The sequence below is a fragment of the Buteo buteo genome, chromosome 20, assembly GCF_964188355.1.
Source record: "Buteo buteo chromosome 20, bButBut1.hap1.1, whole genome shotgun sequence".
In the NCBI taxonomy this organism is placed as follows: Eukaryota; Metazoa; Chordata; class Aves; order Accipitriformes; family Accipitridae; genus Buteo; species Buteo buteo.
Genome location: NC_134190.1, coordinates 16,189,012 through 16,209,611, shown reverse-complemented (window position 1 = coordinate 16,209,611; position 20,600 = coordinate 16,189,012). Strand labels below are relative to the sequence as shown.

General features: G+C 39.4%; 1 protein-coding gene across 1 annotated transcript in view; it reads left to right on the top strand.

Moving 5' to 3' along the window:
• Window positions 1-20,600, top strand: part of PHLPP1 (PH domain and leucine rich repeat protein phosphatase 1) — a 138,572-nt gene that overhangs the window by 78,826 nt on the left and 39,146 nt on the right. Inside the window, exon 4 of the mRNA XM_075052511.1 lies at window positions 11,458-11,624. Coding sequence (XP_074908612.1) covers window positions 11,458-11,624 — 167 coding nt within the window. The remainder of the gene's footprint in view (window positions 1-11,457; window positions 11,625-20,600) is intronic.

Here is a 20,600-nt window from a genome sequence, read left to right as displayed (position 1 = left end):
TTTTTAACTGTGAAAAAAAATTTTCATGTCTGTCTTCTGTATACTTCACAAGAGCTGGAAGATGATGTTATTTTAACTTCTAAATAACAACCTTAATCTTGAAAGGAGACCTTGCAAAGAATGCTTGCTCTGCAGTCTTTCTCCCTACAGAATATTGGCAATGTTGACTTTTTAGTGGTGTTCCAGAGTGAGACAAATCCTAACACATCACTCCTGCAATAAATATATGTATGCTAGAGAACATTTGAATTCCTGTTTGCAGAGACTTGGGCTCAATTTAATTAAAAATTAGCATTGCTTCTGTATAATCTGATTCATTCTAACATTGAAATCTGTCTTAGCCAAGACAGCTCTCATGTTCTGCCCCAGTAAATTTTTGGAAGGGATTTGTGAATAGGTGTTAGGATTGGTTTTCCTATATGTGTGTGTCCTGAGGTGAACAGAACTGTTTTCAGGACAGACTGGAATTATTGCACAAATACTGACCTAAATATCAAACTTGGTGACATACTTTTTCCAAATAGGTCACTTTTAGATATGCTGATTTAGCCTCAAACAGAATATTTTTAAAAGCTGGAAATGTGGCTTGTTCGTTAATATTGATAGTTCCATACCACAGTGCATTTCTTTCCTTCTACTTTCCAAATATTGGAGCCCTAATTAAGGAAGCCCAAAAGGAAAACAACAACAAATTTGGTCCTTTGTGATCTAACGTTCATTCTGTTGCCAAATGTTGAAAAATAAGCATATGCAACTGAGAGGGGGAAGAAAGGGACATCTTCATAGCTTTAAAGAATTTTGTCTGCATAAAGTTGGCATGATGGTTCTGGAACCCACACAATTACTCGCAGAGCTATTCTGATCTACCAGTGTTTACTACTTGAATGTCGAATGCAGGAGTACAGGTGAAGAATGTGCAGTTAACAGTGAAGAGGACATGATGAGGGCTTTCCTAGTTTGCTACTTCCAAAACCTAAAAAGCTACACCCTTAATGTAGCAGAAGAGAGAGCGGTTTTACGTATGAGGTGTTACTGAGTGGTGCAACTTGCTGTTGTGAGGCTTATATTTGAGATGTGGTGGTGAGCTCCTGCTGTTTGACACTTCTAACAGCTAAACTTAGTTTAATGTTTTTCAGCATGTGAAATGACTGTGTATGTGTTGACTACTACACAACTCATGACACGAATGGTTTGGCTGGAGTAAAAAGGGGTATCAGTCCTCCATGTTCCAAGACATACAATTAAAATGCAATATCAACGTCTGTCTCAGAAATTCAGTATGGCAGAGCTTAAGCAGGGATGTATTACAGAATTTTATCTTCTTGGAAATAGCGTGCATCACTGGGCATGCTGAGACGGGTTATCTGACCCCGCAGAACTTCTCCCCTCTCGGTTTAGGAGAGCAGGAAGCGTGTCAACAGCTTCATGCGACAATTATTTCCTGCTTTAGTGCTCGGTTCAACTGGGCAGGTAGAGGAAGAGAGGTGATGAGAGACAAGGTCTATAAATAATGCATGACTGCCTCATGTAAGCTGCCTGTGCGTGGCCACACTGTATGTGTAGATAGGTAGAGATGTACAGGCACACAGCCCTATGTGTGTGCACACCGCTGACTGCTTCCCGGGCTGAGCTGCACAGTTGTGGCTGTAGTGACAGTGTGTTTAGTGGGAAATAAGCTATTGTGTGGGGCTTAGGTGGCAGGGTGGATTTGCACCTATACAAAAGAACCCTCCTGTTTAAAATACAAAGAATATCCAAAAAGAGATCCTTTATTTAAAAACTAGCAAGCTTAAGAATTTTTTCCTGCCTGCCTTTGTATTTTCCGTTCCCTGTTTCAGTCACCTTTGTCTTCAGGTCTGCAATGGAAATGCATGTGGTGTTCCAGACGACCCTAGCCTGCTGTGAAAAGGGAGAGACTAAATTATGATGTCAGTGTACATTATGTTTAAGAAGTGCTAGAAATAGCAAGAATAGCAAATTCAGGGGAGAAGGGTGTGCTGCCATATTGGTCTTACTCCTTTCATGTCAGTGCAGAATGCTCTTTTCATTTATTAGCACCGTGAAACTAGCAGAAAACAACAACTGATTTGAATTTAGTTTATACAAGTAGGTAATGCGGGAGCCTCTACAGCAGTAGTCTCCATATTTCCTCAACTTGTGTAGAGACCTACCTGAAGCAGCAGTGCAAAAACAACTTTTTAGCTTTTTTTCTCTCAAGTTACTGGTTAGTTTTGACCAGCTGCCTCAGTCTTCTAGCTATTTTTTCAGTACAAGTTTGACAATTCTGTTCAGAGACTATGTTGTGAAGTATGAGTCTGAACCGTGTGAAGAGGATGAAGCTGATCTATGACTCTAGTAATACGATTTTTATTTCTGCTGAGGAAAAAAGGTCAGAGTTTTGACCGCACATGAGCTTGGTGTTAGAGACCATATTTACATAAATAAATTCTGTAGAATTTAAAAATGTATTTCTGAACTTGATTGCAGTTCTGCAAATATATTTCCAAAATAAGAGACCAAGATGATCAGCTTGTGCAAGTGTTTTACAGGAACGGTGCTGAGGAAAGGCAGTGAGCAACAATTGAGCATTACTGCTAGAGATGTACCCGCTTTTCAGCTGTGCTTCATCCACCTTTGAGCCTAGTGAAAGATAATCAACTGTGGGACTGCCTTTTCCTTCAGCACAGAAGATTCTGCTCCTTAATTAAAGTGATGGGTTATAAACCATATCTACTTGTGCCTATAGCTTCATCTTTATTTCAGATACTGTCAGATGCTAATGTCTGACTTTCTCATAATCAGGCATGGTCAACGAGGAGAAAGACTTAAGTGCAGATTCCAATTTCAGTGTGGAACACAGACTTTGCAGAGCTTTTTAATACAAAATATGGCCTTTAGCCTGTAAAGAAGGCTTGAAGCCACTAGTCTCATGGTTAAATTAGCCCTATGTTGTATTTGTATTTGCCTTGGCTTGCCCACTAGCCGATTGACCAGTTTCATATGTTTCTAGATAGTATCATGATCTGTAACATCTTTACAGAGTTCATCATTGCAGGGATTTTTATTATCAAACCTTAGTTGTCTCTGGAGGCATTAAGGGCAGGGTTTTCTAATGTTTACTGGTCAGAACCAGCTCAGAATACCTTTTTCCAAAGCCTTGACCACAGAGCGATGCCAATGGCAAGCGTAGGGAAAATCATACGCAAGTATGAAGTAGATTATTTTAAGTTATTTGGGATGTTACTTGTTATAGTGCTGCCAGTTGATACTTTAGAGTCACTGGATGCAGTATCTTCTCTCCAGATGTCTGTTTAGTCTCCTAAGCAATGGATATCCCTCTTCTGGAGAAAAATTGTAGAGAACCTTACCTTAGTTTCCATGAGATCTGAATTTCTAGATGAGTGGTTTTGCTTTTACCTTTGGCTATTGTTAATTACCTTTGGCAATTCTAGAGACAATTGTTGCGTGCAACAAACTTACTACTTGTGTTGCAGTTAGGAGTTTCTGACCTTTTCTTATAACTCTGTAGTCTTAGTCCATGTGTTTGAATGTACCATCATGATTGTGGGCTACTGTGTTTACATGTCTGTTGGGGACAGGTTGGAGGTCTGGGCCGTGCTGGTTGCTGAGAGGGTAACCATGCAGTAATTGGTTTGTTTCTTATGCCACTAGCACTTGGAGGCTTGAAAAATGAGTCTCTATACTAGTATGACCTAAAAATGAGTTTAGTATAATGCCAACATCAGTGGCATCTTTTGAAAATAGCCTTTAACCAAATCCAAGGCTCTGCAAAAAGCTTAATTTTCTTTGAGGATAACAACTATTCGAGTTTCTTCGCATTTGTGAGACTAAGCAGCACCATAAGCCTGTTTGCAACTGTTGATTCAACACCTAGTGAAGAAAAAAGAACCCTGAAAGATTTTCTTTTTTTTCAGTGGAGCTTCTCTTGAGCTGATCCTTACTTACAGGAAACGTGATGACTCTAAGTTTAGTACAAGGAAACCATTTTTTCCTCTAATACCATAAAATGACAATATTGAGATAATGCTTTCTCTAAAAATAGATCCCTAAAAATAAACCCACAGCTTCCTTTTGGCAGTGATTACAAGTACTCGAACATAAACAAACCTCTGGTTTCCATGTGGAACTTGACTTCCTTTTTTGTGTGTGTACAAAATCTTCAATATTTGAGACCATTGCTCTGTAGTCATATCTGGTCGTTCTTGCTGTGGGTGGCTTCTTGTCACCTCAAGTCTGAAAGCAGAAGATTGGGCAAAGCAAACTTAAAACCAGTTTTGTTTTTCTTTTGATGGTAACACTTGAAAGTGTTCCTCCTCCTCTTTCCCCACAAAACCTATTCTTTTGTGCCTTTTGTTGTTAGAGGTTAGTTGATGTTTTGGAAATGAACTTCTAAGTGTGTTTCAGTGTAGTCTCTCTCTTAATGATTCAGGAGGGAAGCTTGGGGTTTTGGCTCAACTGATTAGTTTTCCATGTCAAAATAGTTCAGCTGATTCCAAAGTGGTATAATTGGTGACTTCGAGCTTTTCTCTTAATTTATGTTCTAGAGAAACAATGGCTTTGCTATTTTAATTTTTTTTCTTTTTCCTTGCTGAAATTTAGAGAGTCTGTAGTCCTTGTTTTGGACTTGCTGCCTTCAGCTAATAATAGAGTAGTTATTGAAGTATTGCAGCCGAGTGAGAACAGAAAACTAGGTATCGCCCACACATCTGGAATAGCTTTCAAGTAATGTCTTTTGAAGCCTCTAAATCAGGTTCTGATATTATTGAAGCTGAATTTTTGCAGCTCTTGCATAAATACAGGAAAGCATCGCCATGGCTTACAGCTAGAAGCTCAGTGAGGTGTCGCAGATATTACCTTTTAAGGTGTGTTCAATCCAGGAGGATCCCAACGTGTTTTCAGTAATCTCTGGGGGTAGAAGGGTAGGAGTGAGCGGGGGAATGTAACTTTGCTTTTAATGAAGCTCAGGGGAACTAAGTGTCTGTGGTGAGCAGACCCCATGGGGCTGGAGGGAGTTGCAGGGACTGACATATTGCACAGTACTTCGGTATGTCTAAGGTGATAACTGAGTTGGCCTTGAAACTGAATGGCTGTAACACTGAGAGCCTTTCTAAGTCAAGTCTAGCAGGGAGGAAAAAAGGAGAGGAATTATTAGCAAAAACTAATTTTAGGGACGTTTGGTCTCCTTAGGCTTCTTCAGTCAGTAGAGAAGCAGGAGGGTCTCTAGGGAGAAGAGGAAATGAGTGCTGGAGATCAGTTTTAGGCCCCGGGCCAGCAGAGTTATATTCGTGATTGTATTATAAAACACTTGGGTCAGAAGGCCTTTCTGAGTTACTGTGAAATAATGGTGTGAAAAGAGTTCATCTCACTGTAGAATTAATCCATATGATGCAGTTGTGCAGGAGAACCTAGGTCAGAACCTGAGGACCTAGCATAACCTCTTATTTAAGACAAACAAACAAAACCCCACAACCCTCTCCACGTGGGACTGGGGAGACTCAGGCAAGTGAATGTCTATTGGAAGTCTCACTGCCAGGTGTCTGAAATCTATAGTAGATGCTGAAAGAAAGTCTTTGCTGGAGGGCTGCTCATTGCGAAGTCTGCTTGCTGGCAGTACAGCAGCTTCTTTTGGTAAAAAGTTATATCTAAAACAAGTTGTAAGAAGAAGAAAAAGGGGTATTTCTCAATTTTTGTGAGACTGTTACCTGTTTTGCAATATGCACAGATTAATTGTTTTCAGTCAGGCTGTTTTAAGGATGCTAATATTACTTGTTCCCACCAAATGGAGATTCACATGTCTGAATTATAAGTAGCTTAATGCTACAGTTAATTACTGTCCCTTAACTCCAAGTTGCATCTTAACCCTTGTCCTTGCAGGGATCTTATCAGTGTGAATATCCCAGCATGACTTACCACCAAGGTAACAGTGTTGGTATCACTCCCTGTGTAATATTGATACCAGTACCTGACCTCTAAAAGAACACCACTTTTCCTCCTGGAAGAACAAAAATGCCCATATTCTGGTAATGACTTCAGATAGTACCAAACATTTCCAAATGACAGGTGACAAATGGCACTTTTTTCTTTTTCTTTTTTTTTTTTTTTTTTTTTTTTGACAAATTCTCACTTTCAAGATCTTGATGCTAAACCTGGGACACTGACTTTCACATCTATGAAATTTTTTCTGGACTTCTGACATGAGGGGCGAAGGAGTGCAACTTCTGCTTCATTGCTTCCACATTTCGCCTTCCCCACACGTATTTGCTACTACTGTTTTCAGTTAAGTTGTTACAGCTTTGTGCAAGGGCCAAAAGTAAAGTGAGCTATTTCTGCATGCTATATAAATTTTTGTTCAGAGTTAAGGAGTGGAGAGCAGGGACAAGTTAAATAATCTTCGTGCCCCCGAGTCTTGCTGGCATGAGGTGTTTGTACTGGAGGCTTTTGGCTGCATCACCTGCAGAGGAGAGATGGGTGAGAAGCACAAGCCCTGTGAATGCTGCCGCACCGGCGTGCGCTCCTGCCCTTCGTCTTAGTAGGCGATTACGGCTCTTACCTATGGCATTGCCCATTGGGTTTGTGAAGCTGAGTGACGTGCTTTCGAGCCTCTGCTGAGGTTTATCTTTTCTTTCCAAGGCCCTTAGCTTGAGTTGGCATGCGTCTAATTTAACGATTGAAAGAAGACAAAAAGGAGAGGCCAGAAAAGCCATTACCTTTTCACTCTTTGGACTGCACCCATTTTAAAAGCTGTCATTTAAAGATGAGAATATATGGCTTTAAAGAAAAAGAAAACCTTTTAATTTCTTTTTTCCCCTCTCTCATGAAGGTTTTTGGCATTAGCTCCTTTCCTCAGCTCTTGGCTGTGGCTGAGGGCACCGATGTGTTTCCTGGCTGTGGAGTTCAGCTCAGCAGAGGGAGGCCTCTCTGCCGAGCGGGGCTTTGATGTTCGAATAGAAAGAAGGATTAGGATTTGAAGCAAGGTTAGTTCTGAGGTGGGGAGAACCCGTTTGCTCTAAGCGATTAGTTTAGGTATTTCAAGCATATATATCACTGTTTAGTTAAGCCTTGTGCAGGCATTGGTAGGATGTGATGATTATCAAACTGTTTAAAAACAAATGCGAAAGGAGAAAAATTACACTGCCTTTGCATTAGCATGTCTACAGCAGGTGTAATTTAACATCGTCAACTCAGTTCAAACAGCCTGGGAATTTGGCTGCCTGTACAGTGTGGGCTGTTTGGTTATTTTAATTGTCTTCTGTTAAAGTCCTAAATAGTAATTTCTTATCTGAATAGAGCTATAGGGAATGGGATGAGGGTAAACAGGAAAAAGACATAATTACATTGCTTTAAATTCACACCATAGGTCACACCAAAAGATGTCCTTGTGTAAACAAGGCTTGTGTTTGTCCATACAGCTGGGTTCAGCTGTGTCCATTGCTGACATCCATTGTCAGCAACAGATCATTTTTGTAGTATAGCCAAGGCTTTAAAACAAAGACGGTAATCAGTCTTGTTGCATAGCTTGATGACAGAGGTGGCATTATACTGATGGACAAAGCAAAGTGGTTTTTTAGCCCTGTGTAGCAAGAAGAGACAAGAATATTGGTTGATACAAGTATTTTTCTGTATTTTTGTTGCCAGCTGCTAAAGATTTACAGTGAGGCCATACCATACTTTCACCAGTCTTGAAATACTTTTTCCTTGTTTAAAAATAATAATAAAAAAAAATAAAATTGAAACACCTTGGCAAAACCTTTTTTATTTAAGGTACTGCTGGCTTTTGTGAATCGTTGTTTATGCTTGTAAGTACTATTGTGGCACAAGTAACACATATTTAAAAGCGAGTTTTCATATTTGGGAGACTCCTAGTTCTTTGCCACATGTGCAACTCTTAGGTGGGGAGTAACAGAAGGCGTACTGCCTAAGGGAGGGAGAGAGCCCTCCAGCAGCATTATTTGTGGTGGTATTCACAGAATAAATCTGCATTTTATTGCTGCTGGGGGAAATTTAAAAGCACGATGACAGTTTTTTGGTGTTTGCAGTGGGTAGATCCAGGGCTCTTTGTAGTACGTGCGTTATAGTTGTAGACCACTTCTTCGAAACTGCACTTCAGTATGCCATACTCGCATGGAGACTGGGAAAAAAAAAAAGAACTTAAACCGCTGTAAGCCAGGGCTGCATAACTGAGGTTGCAACAGTAACTGGAAAAAAAGTCTTCTATTGGACTTTGCGGTTTGATGTGCAAAGTTGAATTTGGCCTTACCCCATTACTACTCCTCTAGTATTACAGTGGGAGACATTACAATACGATGGACCATAAAGTGTTTAAAAATCATATCCAGGGAATGGAGAAAGCTGCATATTTAATCTTGTTTCTTTATATTTGTGATGATTAAAAATCCCAGCTGAAAAGTGAACTTCAAAAAGTATAAGATCTTGCTATATGTTCAAGGTACCCTACTGTCAAGCTGTTGCATGTCTTGCTTCTCTGGGAAAGACAGGCGTTGACTCTACAGCTTATGCTGTAGCTACCATACCTGAGAGGGTGTCATACACCATCTTCCGAGAAGGTCATAGCCCCAGCCATTTTCCCCATGTTATTAGTACTGGAAATGCAACAGGGGTTTCATGTGAAAACAAGTGTTAAGGATGCATGCAGTTCAGGATGTGATGAGAAGACGTTCCAGAGGGGTTGGTCTGGGCAATGGCTTCTTTTGCCTGGGGAGTCGTGAACTGTGCTGCTTGTGTTTTTATTTTTATATATGTATGTAAAGCATATAAAACAGTTACACTTTTAAGTTTTCCGAAAGAAAACACCAAACAAGCCATAATGAGCGCTTGATACAGGTTCCACATGTATCCAGAAAGCCTTTCCCTCTACCATTGCTACCACACTGACTCTCTTCACTATTCTTGTTGGAGCATGGATCTGTTGAACCCAGCCCAGATAACTTGTTGGGGTATTTATTTACAGCGGAATGTCTTTGGGTTTTTTTTTTTCTTCCAGTGGAAACCCTACTTTCTGCAAATAATGTCCCTTCCTCTGGATGCTTTTTATTCTTTGACTGTGAGGGACATTCTAGTCAGCATTTCCTTACCCTTTATCAGCTTATCTCTGCAGTGATTCCCCACAGTGAGTCAAGGAAACCCAGTGCTTTATTAAAAACTGTATGATCTTTTAGAAAAATCTTTGTTCTTGATGAACAACAGCAAACACACACATGCACAGTCTTTCTGCATTTAAGTCAATTGAAGATGATTGCAAGATTGAAATATCCCTTTCTTGTTTGATTTGGGAACAATATAATTTTAGAATCTCAATGCTCAACTTCAAAACAACTGATGAAAGTTTCTGGTGAACCAAAGAAACTATTGTTAAGATGTTGCTCTCCTTTGTCACTCTTTGTTTTTCATCTTGTTCCTCTATTCTCTAGGAATTTGTTACAGAACAGTATTGAGCAATGAAAAGAGAAAAGTCTTTATCCCTGCCTGTGAGAATAACTGTGTTTGTTTATATGAGTATTCCTTGTAACAATTCAGAAGTTAATTCTTAGAGTACTGTTTTGCTAACAAAAAAGGCTTCAGTAAAATTACAGTTGAGTCCAGAACTAACACCTTTTAAAATGTGGTTTTAACTTTTACAGTTATCTCTCTGGTAGCGGCATCATTCAGTATATGTTAATTGCATGAAAATCTTAATTAAATTCTTCGTATAACAAAGTGATTCCTTTAAAAAAAAAACACAAAAAACAAACAACAAGGAAACAAAAAATAACCAGAACATACAACTTGTAAAAACAAAATTACGTTTAATTAGGTTTTTTTCACAGGGCTTGATGATTTTAAGAGAGGATTTGCATCCTTTTTGAGACGAGAGTAGAATTTGGATTTGGCTGCTTTATTAGTTCTGGTGCTTTAGATATTTTTAGAGTAACATGTCTTGCTAAGCACTGCTGGGTTGCTTATTACTGTTCATATCACATTCCAAACAAGTACTTGGAGCCACAGTGTATGTAAGCATTACACCTGAAATTACACATTCTCCTTTTTAATTTAACGGGTGTCAATGCTTTTTCTTGTCATTTTTTTTTTCTTGTGTTTTCAGCGTGATGAGAACTGTACTGTACCAGGCAGGTTCTGGCACCATAAACAGACCGAATACCTAGCTTTCAGAAATGACTGCTCAGAATAGCCTATGAATAATTTTTGTCTAATACTACAAGGGGAAGAAAAATAGTAGCTACAGTAACAAAAGGACTGAACTAATTGAGTAACAAAGATTTGTGCGTTTTAATGGATGTGGGAGGACTGGATTATTAACGGTCGCATTAGAGAAAAACACTGCACCGTCTGTTCCTCTCGAAGCTTACGGCTGTGTGTTTATAATAGAGACCACTTATCCTGAGGCTTTTGTAGCTTGCATTGGAGAGGAAAAAAAGGAAGAAAAAACTCCTTGGCCTTCCTTTCAGTGGCAAGCTACTTCACTTGTGCCAGCAAAACCTGATGTCTCTAGTTTCAGGGTACTTTATGGTAAGGGCTGTATCTCTGCCCAGAAGGTTGGGTGATGTCTCCTTCATCAGAGTTCAGAAGCTCCTATAGACTGTCACTAGGCTTTGATTATAAATTGGTGGGGTTTTTTTTCCTCTTTTTGTCCCTGAGACGTGGTGTTTGTACTTCCAGAATCCTAGCGTGTGAGGCCAGTAAAAGTGCCAATGACAAAATGAAATGTTTGCTTCGCTTGCCATGAGCAGCTGACGGAACATGTAACCATTTGAGCTCTGTTTGTGTAGTCCCAGAAGTCTAAAATAGTGAAGTTGTTTGCTTCTCCTCCTTTGATCTAAGCCATCCCTGCTCCAAAAACCCCTCTCATCCTTCTAGCATTTGACCCCTCCTCCTTGCCCACCATCTGCACTGCCTTGTACTACTGTGTGGTGGTGCTTTGTCATGTACCTAGCTCCATGACTCTACTTTATGAAAGGATATTTTTAATAGTATTGGACAGAAAATATGAGAATTCTACATTGCAGTGTTGGTTTTGTTTTGGTTTTTTTGTTTGTTTGTTTGTTTTTTGTTTTTTGTTTTTTTACAAACTTGCTAACTAAAGGACTAAACCAAACTTCATGTAAAATCTCTTAGCTTTTGTTTCTGGTTGTAGAGTATCGCATAACTTCATTGATGAAAATTAATCCATTTCACTTAGTTTGACAAACCTTTGCGCTTTTCCCCCTGCTAGCCATCTGTGGACCTGGTTTTAGCACTGAGACAAAGCAAGAGATCATGGCATAACTTGCAGCAATGGTGTAAACCGTGTTAGACCAGCTATGTATGCCGACACTGACTTCTGCTGTGCTTAAAAACAGTTTATCTTGTGCTAGTAGAGGTGAAGGAAGTGTTCTTGTTTTATTACAATATTAACTCATTGGTGTACCTCTTGACTTCCAGGTTGCATCACAACGCATAAGCTCAGTGGATCTTTCATGCTGCAGCCTGGAGCACCTGCCTGCCAACCTGTTTTATAGCCAAGACCTCACTCATCTCAATTTAAAGCAGAACTTCCTGAGGCTAAACCCTAGCCCATCCACAAGTAGAGCGCTTAGTGAATTGCAAAGGTAAAGTGATATGGTACTACTGGTCTTCCTCTGCCCTTGGAACCAAGTGACCACTGGTCTGCAGGAACTTTCCTAAAAAATAACTATCTCCTCTTGTGGAGGATTGGCCTGGCTGTAACGCTTCAGAAACTGGTTAACTGTGTGTGTTAGAAACAGACTACCTTTCATAAGAAACTTAAATGTTTTTCTTGTAAATAGAAGGCTATTTTCAATCCAAAATGCAGTTTTCAGAATGTGTTGGGTTTTATCTACCTACTGAGACCAGACTGTAGTTCTTCAGTCTTTGATTCACGTGAGTGAATATGAGTTGGTGAGCTGCCCATCAAAAGGATGCATTCTAGGTAGGAACAGTACTATGGTGACTTGACTTAGAAGTTTTTTGTTACCCCCCAAACAAAGCAAGCCCTGATTTAATAAATTCAGCCTGATTCCTGTCCTCTTTCTAGTCTGCTCAACCCTAGTTCTTTTTTCCTAGTAACTGTGACCTTCCAGTTGTGCTTTCCACCGCAGCTCATCCAAGAATATAACAAATGGGTAGACAGCAGCACGATCGGTGATCTGAATGATTTAATGTATGTGTCTTGTGGAATCAGTGGGCTTTCTGTATTCAGAAAGATGAATGCTTCCATACTGAATATAAAACTGTGATTTTAATTTCAGTGGTAACTGAATTGCAGAGTACCTCAGGATTGTATTTGTGGATGGTCCTGTTCAAACAAAATGTTTTAAACCACATTTCTAAATCTATTCCTCTTTGAAAAACAATCGAAAAATACAAAATGGATTATGCGGGCTGTTGTATTTTTATATAATCCCAATTTTGTGCTGGAAAAACAAAAAATTTGGCATAATGGAAGATGAATGAACCCAGCAGGTCTACTTCACAAACAAAGCAGGCAGTGATTCCAAGAGCTTATGAACACGGTCTGGAGAGGAATACTGGATTAAATGTTCTGTGAATGTCATTATAGTTCTCCAGATAGCAAGTGGAATTTTAGCATAAGTTAGGTGATGAATGTGGACAAATAACGAATGTCTTTATTTTAATGATTTTTTTTCTCATTTTTTCCTTTTTAAATATCAGAAAGTGTACAGGAAATACTTGATTGTATTTTGTCCATGTACATACAGCTAATTCTCTTTGGGATTAGAAAGCATTTATAAATAATGTGATGGGCAATATTCAGTGTCTGGTTAATGTTCTCTTGGTACTGCAGTTGTAGGAACAGCTGAAGAATCTTGCTGAAAGTTAATCAACTGTTAAAATTTTTCTCGCTAATGTGAGCCTGAACGTGTAAGAGTGAAAGAGTTCAGGTGACCAAATAAAACTCTCCTGTTTTCTGAGATTCTGCATTAGGAAAATCTGGAGAAGTGGCATATACCCGAGGTGGTGCAAAATATTGTTTTGTTTTTCTGAGAGCTGGTCCTATTCTGTCAGTGAGTAATAGTCTGCCCTGCTTCCATTGCTTTGAGCTTGTCAGGAAGGCCTGGGGGAAGGTCTGCGAACTTCTGGAGCAAAAAAATTAATGATTAGGAAGGTTACACGTTTCAGTGGATCATAGCCAGTGCCTCGTGAACTGCCCCTTGGCGCTGATGGTGCCTTTGCCACTGCTGATGTCCTCCAGCCTTGCGTTAACCCAGCACAGGTGGCATCGCCCAAGCAGTGTGTAGCTGGAAGCTCCTGCTGCTGTTCCTGTTGCTGCGCCAGTGGAAAGGGCTGTGTGAGGTGGTAGTTCCCGCTGAGGGTTGGGAAGAGCAGTGCTCCATCAGTTATCTTGTGCCTTCCGACACAGCAAAAGCACGAGCCTGGCCCTGGAGTGCTCTCCCAAGCCATGTTCCTTCCTCCCCTAAGAAACACAGCGCTGGCTTCTCCCCTTAGGGTGAGAAAACTTGATTTTTACTTGTGCTGCCAAAAAGCTTTGAGCCAGCTCGACTGCTACTGGAAGTCTGCTTTTCTGTAGTGAGTAAATACACAAAAATCTAGCAAGAAGGGAACGCTGTATTTTTCCAGAATTATTAGTGAATCCCAGTTTGAAAGCATGTGGAAAGTAAGGGAAGCTCAGTCATTCCTGGGAACACAAGTTGTTATTTGTCTGACTTTTTTTTTCTTTTTTTAATGCAATTTCATAAAACCATTTTCAGATCTTTTGGGGGTTACATGAGGTAAAACTTGACTGGATAAACCAAAAGTCTTTTTTTGTTTGCCCATGTTCTTTCAAACCACTGCAAAGCAAGTACAAAATCTCTGCTGTTCTGGTTTGGTACTGTTGGCTTTTATACCAAATTCTCAATCGCTAAATTGCAGCCGCACACAGGGCACAGCACCAGTGAATCAAGCCCAGAAGTATTTAAGGCTCCAAAATAACTATGTGCTTGGATGTTGTGAACAAAATGCATTGGCATTTATACACCTACCCTTCCTGGTACAATTTTCGATTAAAATCTGGTTAGCAAGGCAGTCTAGGAAAATTTGTCTTGCTGTAAGCAGCTCTTGCTGCTAGCTGTTCCTCTTAATAAATCACTTTTGGTGGTAGTTTAACAAATGCTCATGAATGTTGGATTTCAAAACAAGAGGTATGTCGAAGACAGAAGAAAATACCTACTTTTCAGCTACCCTCTGAGTAGACTTACAAGCAGCTGGGTCAAAGTAATGAGATGCTGACATATGCACTGACTTGGCAGGTACAGTCAGGAATGGACTGGGAATAACTCAAGAATTCCTACTTTTGCTTATGCCATTACTTCTTTCAATTGTTAAAATAAGGTAACTTGTTGCATTTCTGAATCAAATATTTAGTCCTGCTCACTATGTGGCATAAGTGAAAAATCTCCATCTCGGGAACTAAATTGCTGGTACCACATGAAGGTTTACAGAGGTGTAGATGCACTTTTTTTCCCCAGTAGCTACACTTTCACTTGCTTTACTGTCCCCTCAAACTTTAAATTCTGTTGCTGTAGCTACTCTTCAGCTGTGAACTTCTGTAACTGAACTGTGAATGTTGAAAGGTATGTGCAGCTACCGGTATTTTTTTCCTACTTACCAGGGATTACATATTTCATACTAAGTATAAAAGTAGGCAGTCTGAAAATTCATCTGTGTTGAAAAAAACACAGGAAATGTTGGTACTTGTTCTCTATCACAGTAGCTTTTTAAAAATGATAGGAAACGGTGTTTTTCTTTTGGGGGAGAGAGGAGATTGCCCAGTTGAAAGATTGCCCAGCTGTTGCAGTATTAGAAGCGTCGCTTGTGATAATATCCCCATTGAGTCAGAATTTGCCTTTAAAGCCCTTGGTATTTTAGCTCCTGTATACTGCAAATGGAGTGACTGAAGACATTCTGTTGTCTTAAGTTGTCACAAATTTTATTGCTTACACTCTTTTAATGTTGGTTGGTGGATTATTTTTTTTAACCATAAAGTTGAGATTTATATGTACACTGTGTTCTGAAACCTCACTTTCCCCTTATCTACAATGCAACTTCACAGCTCTTGTTCTGAAATGTAAACAAGAGTTCAGGCTTACTAGTTTTGCAGAGTACTATTGCTTTAGGTTTGAAGCAAATGAACAAACGGTAGTCTTTATTTACTGTTGCTCTGCTTCACTGGGCTAAGCACACTTTATATTTATACATAATTGTTTCAGTCAGTGCTGTTGGAAAAAAACTGTTGGCATGAAGAATACTGTTTGCTTGTTAATATTGAAAAGTAAGTTGTCAGTATGTGGATTTTTAATATAAGCCTGTTGCAGATTAAAAAAAAAAAAACAAAAAAACACAAACAGAGAAAGAAAGAAAGAGGGGATAGAATAAGCCACAAAGTTTGTTTTAACAATAAACAAAATGATGCTTGCCAATTTTATCTGAAGAACAAGTTGTTATTCTGATTGTGGCTGTTAATTATTAACAGTGATTATATGGTTTTTTATCTTAAGATCTGTTGGTATCTTTTCCCAGAGCCTCTCTAGAAATGAACTGTCCCCTCTGGCATCTCAGCTGAAACTCTTCTGGGCTAGTGGCAGTAACTTGAAGTTGAGTTTATAGAGTATGAGAAGGCTAGAGGACTCTGAGATGCTGATGCAAGTGTTTCTGAAATCCCTTGCTACTTCAAACTGTAGGGTAGCTGTTTTTATCTGGTGTAAACCCAGCAGACAAGCTTGCTGGAAATTAGACTGAGATGTAGCTTGATCCTAGCTTGTCCGTAGAGATTGAGGAGCAGGGAAGAAAGTCTCCAGCCTGCCTCTTTGTTGGTCTCAAAGTGCATTGAAGTGCTCCTTGTGATTATTGCTTTTAGTGTATGAAACTGAGGTTAGCGAAGAAAGTTGGATGGATTAATGACATGCCAAACATACATCTTCCCACTTGCCAGACCCCACAGGGCACTGCCAGTAGATGTGCTGGAAAAGATGTGAGCTTTCTCCTTTTTCTTTTTTTTTTTGGTTGTTTGTTTGTTTTGTTTTGTTGGTTGGGGGGGTTGTTTGTTCGGAGTTTTGTTTTGGGGGTTTTGTTTGTTTTTTTGTTTTGTTTTGGGTTTTTTAGGATGTTTTTCTGGAAAGGAATTTGCTTTTAAATGCACACATTTATTGAAGTTATTTAAATGAATTCAGCTGACACTGGGAGTTTGCTACCGCAGGGAATGGAGTGCTATTGCATGCTCCATGGTGTGGGAAGATGCTGGGAGCTTTCTCTCACACTCTGATGGTCTCAGAGCCAGGGAACCTTACTTTTATACTTGTTTCTCCTCTTTCACTGGAAGCTGGAGACTGAAGCGTAGCCATCTAAGCAGTAGAGCAAGAAGAAGTTGGCATGATACTGACAACCAGAGGTCTACGACTAACAAACTCCAACCAGTGTTTGCTGTATTCTGGTGCTACGTTTGTTTTCTCAGCCCTGTAGCCTTGGAATATTTTTTGCTATTTATATTACTAAAGACAACACCTGGAACATGTTCATGTAACTTCACTGCCTTTGTTTTACTCAGCTTGTAAACACATTGAAGGAAGAGTTTGCTTTTGTTAGTGCATCTTTCCAAATCTTCATGACTGGTTGTGTTCTACGTAGCTCCTGTACCTTTCTGAACTCAAGAAAGTACCCTCATGTGAATACTTGGCAAAAATCAGTGACATTTGATTAAAGAAAAATAAATTGCAAAATCAAGTCACTACAAGTGACCAAGTGGGGAAGATTGCAGAATTGGTTTAATGCCTGAGACACATTGGATTTTTTTGATTGTTTAAGTTGGAATGGTGAACTCCTTAATAGCAGTAGAAAAACAGGTGGCACTAAGAAATATGCTATAAAATAGCATTTTAAAAAATACTGTAGTCTAAAAGTAGAAATTGCAGTTATTAATAAGATTCAGTTTAGTGGAACTGCTAGGCTAAGTGCAGCATTATTTCTTCTAAGTAATGCTTCAAAAAGTAGTGAACATATTTATGGAATCTGGTTATTGTGTATGTGCCTGCTCCAATTTTCTTGTCTATTGCTTTCTGGTGTACGGCTTCCAAAATAAGGGTTTTCTTTTCATGTATTTAAATAGGATTCAGTTTGTAGGTCCACCCCTAGATAATGCTTTTCTATTTCAGATATATATTTCCACTATAGAGAAGGAGAATATATTTTAACTTTTTTCCTAGGAATTTTGTTCTTTCTCTGCGGACAGTCTTTCCCCCCTAATGAAGCAGTGTGTGCTAGGTATGTGCAGAAATTGAGAACTGCCAAGTACAGTAATGTAGGCTTGGATTATTTCCACTAACAAAATATACTTTTTGTTTTTCTTGTCTTTATGGTCTTCTTACCAACTATGTAACACAATAAAAGCTTTATTATTGTCTTAAGTTTGGAGGTAGTCTGAAATTGACTTAACATCTGTGATTATTTGTACATTTTGAAAAATAACTGCCTAGATTTAAGGTTAATCCTTTTTGTGCAGTGCAGTCTGCTTCCTTCTTCTTTTTTTTCTTTTTTTTTTTTTTTTTAATACAATCTACCAGTTAATTTTGGCATATAGACTCAAGTCTGTATGCCAGGGCTGTTGTGCCTTTTATTGTTATAAATGTGAGTAGAGGGGAGAAATATCAGGATGACTGTTCCTGGTGTGTTGGCATAAAGGGTAGTGAAGATACCGAAATTGCAGCTATCAGTCTGCTTTTTTTCTTTCTTATTCTTTTTCCCCCACGAGGCTTAAGAAAGGAGGAAGGAAATAAAAATTCAGTTAAACTATGTTTTCATTTATTCATTCAGCTAATGGAGAAATTGATAATCAATGGGTGAATTTGTTTAAGTTTCTTCTGACTTGACCAGAATCAATCTTTGCCCTCAAACTAAGTGAGCTTCTCTTTCCTGAGATGACTTTACTCCATCTATTTTTGTGTGGTGTGACATGAGCTACCTGGTTTCTGGACGAACAGGAGTCTTGTCCAGAGAGAAGGAGTGGAAGACACAAGTAGAGCTCCTCCTTCCTCCTCTCTGTGTTACCTCTTGAAAACTCTACTGTGCCCAGGCTGGGGAGGGCTGATACCTCAGTTAGGCAAAGCCTTCACCTGCAGTATCCAACTGAATCTCCCTAGCTGTTGCAGAAACCTATATTCAGCTGTCTTGACAAATTAGCAGGGCAAGAGGGCTGGAATAGTTTATTTTAATCGTCTAATTTAAGGCTTTCACAATGACACCTTTCTGGGAAGGGAAACGCTATGACAGTATTTCTGGCACTAGGCTAGCTGCTCCCTTAGGCAATAAGGCTATGGATGGGGAATCTGACATAACTGCAAAAAGGCAGTAAATTGGACCTTTTATTTCAAGGAGGAAATTGGTGTGTCAGGTTTATATGGAAATTCTCTTAATGATTAAGTTAGTGACCAAAGTAGCAAGCGTTCATGAAAGTGGCAAGTTGTAGTTCAGTTCCAGCACTTGGGGCCACAGTGCTGCTAGGCAAGTGCCATCGATCTGCTCGGAAATGGTGCTGAAGCTGGGGGACAGTTGTGCTGCTGCTTGAAACGATGTTCAACTGCAACCACAGCATAGTCATGAGACAGCCCAAATACTGGAGATAGTATTGGGAAAGTGATTATTTTCCTTAAACGGAGTGTCTTATTAAGCCATGTCTTCTGGTTTGGGTGCAGGAAAATACTGCTTTTTAATTGCTTTTGGTAAGAGGAGGGCAAGACTGGTTTTGTCAGATGCATCTGCTATGGCTGCATTTCAATGACAGTGAATGGCCAGTTCAAATATATTATACCCCCTGCTTCAAACATAGTGGAGCCAAAATGCTGTACTATGTAATGGAAATTCCTCTGCTGTGCACATTGGGTAGATCTGAATTTGAAATTAGTGTGTCAGTTCATTGCTTTGCTGTGATACAAACTTCTCTTGTTAGTCCCTCTCCTCATTTTCCGTATGTCAAACTAAAACCACTCCTGAAGTGGCAGCTTCAGGATTAAGTAGCTGGGCATTTTTGGGCTCAATTATGGCAATTAGTGTTCAGTCATATTGCATGTTTAAACCCAAGGGTTGACATGTCAACATTTTGCTCTAGCTTAAAGACTCTTTTGGTCAGAGAAGTGAGTGTTTATATATTGGTTATTACGATAGAAAGCTTGGTAAGCTAACTGAACAAAGTGCGTTGAGAAATGCTGTTTTACAGGTTGACTTTTTTAACAGATAACAAAGTCTAGAACCAGGGAAGGAGGGAGAGGAGGAAGGAAAGCATATGTATGGACTTGATATGAGGTTGTTACACTGTCATGCCTCAGACAAGCGATGTTGTGCCTTTTCTTCTTTCTAGCAATGCCATGGGGCCAGCATTGATGTGTGCCCCTGCTTCTGGTAGGAGTAAAGATTTGGGTGTGAGAAAACAGCAAAGATGTTACTCTGTAAAATATATTTAAAGCCTGACACTGTGCAAACTCCACAGCAACAGAAAACTTGAGTCTGTAAAATACTTCTCTCTTACTTTATTTATATTGATGCTACAAATTATACTGGTGCTACTGACTGTAAGTCTATCTAGATAGAAGAAGTGCTCCAAAAAATTCAGCATTTTAAACGTGCAGCATGGCAGTTCTCCACAATGGAAGTGCAGTGTGGATCGTGGGAAGTGAGTGGCCAAAGATGAGAGGTAGACTTAGATCTTAACTGTGAGCAAATGCCTGCTAGCTTGGCTTAGTAATGTTCTGTACTTGACAGTGCTCCATGAGAAGAAATGCGACTTTAGCATTTGGTCAATTAACATGTTTACAAAGGAGGAAGAAAATATATCTTTCCTGCCAGTTGTCTTAAATTAATCTCTTAACTTTAGCTAAGCTTTATGGTGTCTGTCTTTCAGCTTTTCTTTAAATGTGATTTAACAATGAACTCTACTTTGTGGATTATTTGACATACACTTACATGTGCATTTTCAGCTTCTGTATGAGTATATCCAGTACTGGATGTACTACTCATTCTCCCTTACTTACTGTATAGACCTGTTAACCAGTTCAGTTTGTGTCCTTAGTAACAGACATTAAAACATACATTAGGGTAGTAGAGATGTAATCCAGATACATTTGGGGGGGGGTGGGGGTGGTGATTTTTTTTCTTTTCATCTTTGACCTAGGACAATTATACACAAGAATGTGTACAGGAAACCTTGAAGCTGAACACTGCTTTGGAGTTAGTTAATGTATTTCTTAGTTTCCACCACCACATACCCCCACATTGCCCCCACCCCAGTTCTCTTTCCTCTGTGTATTAGTTTGATCTTCTGTAATTTTATCTCAAGATTGTATTTGGGGTCTTCTAGTAGATTGTAGTTTTCACTTATTAGTGGGCAAAAGCCCCAAGACTGCTCTTCTGAGACTCCAGAGTGGCACAGGTAAAGGCTGTAGCCTTGGTGTTGATTATTAAATGTGTTTAATTCTTTTTTCATGGGTGACTTGAAAATTGGAATGGTTACATTTTGATGTTTCTCCAGCAGCTTAGTTAATTACATTTAATCTTCCTGT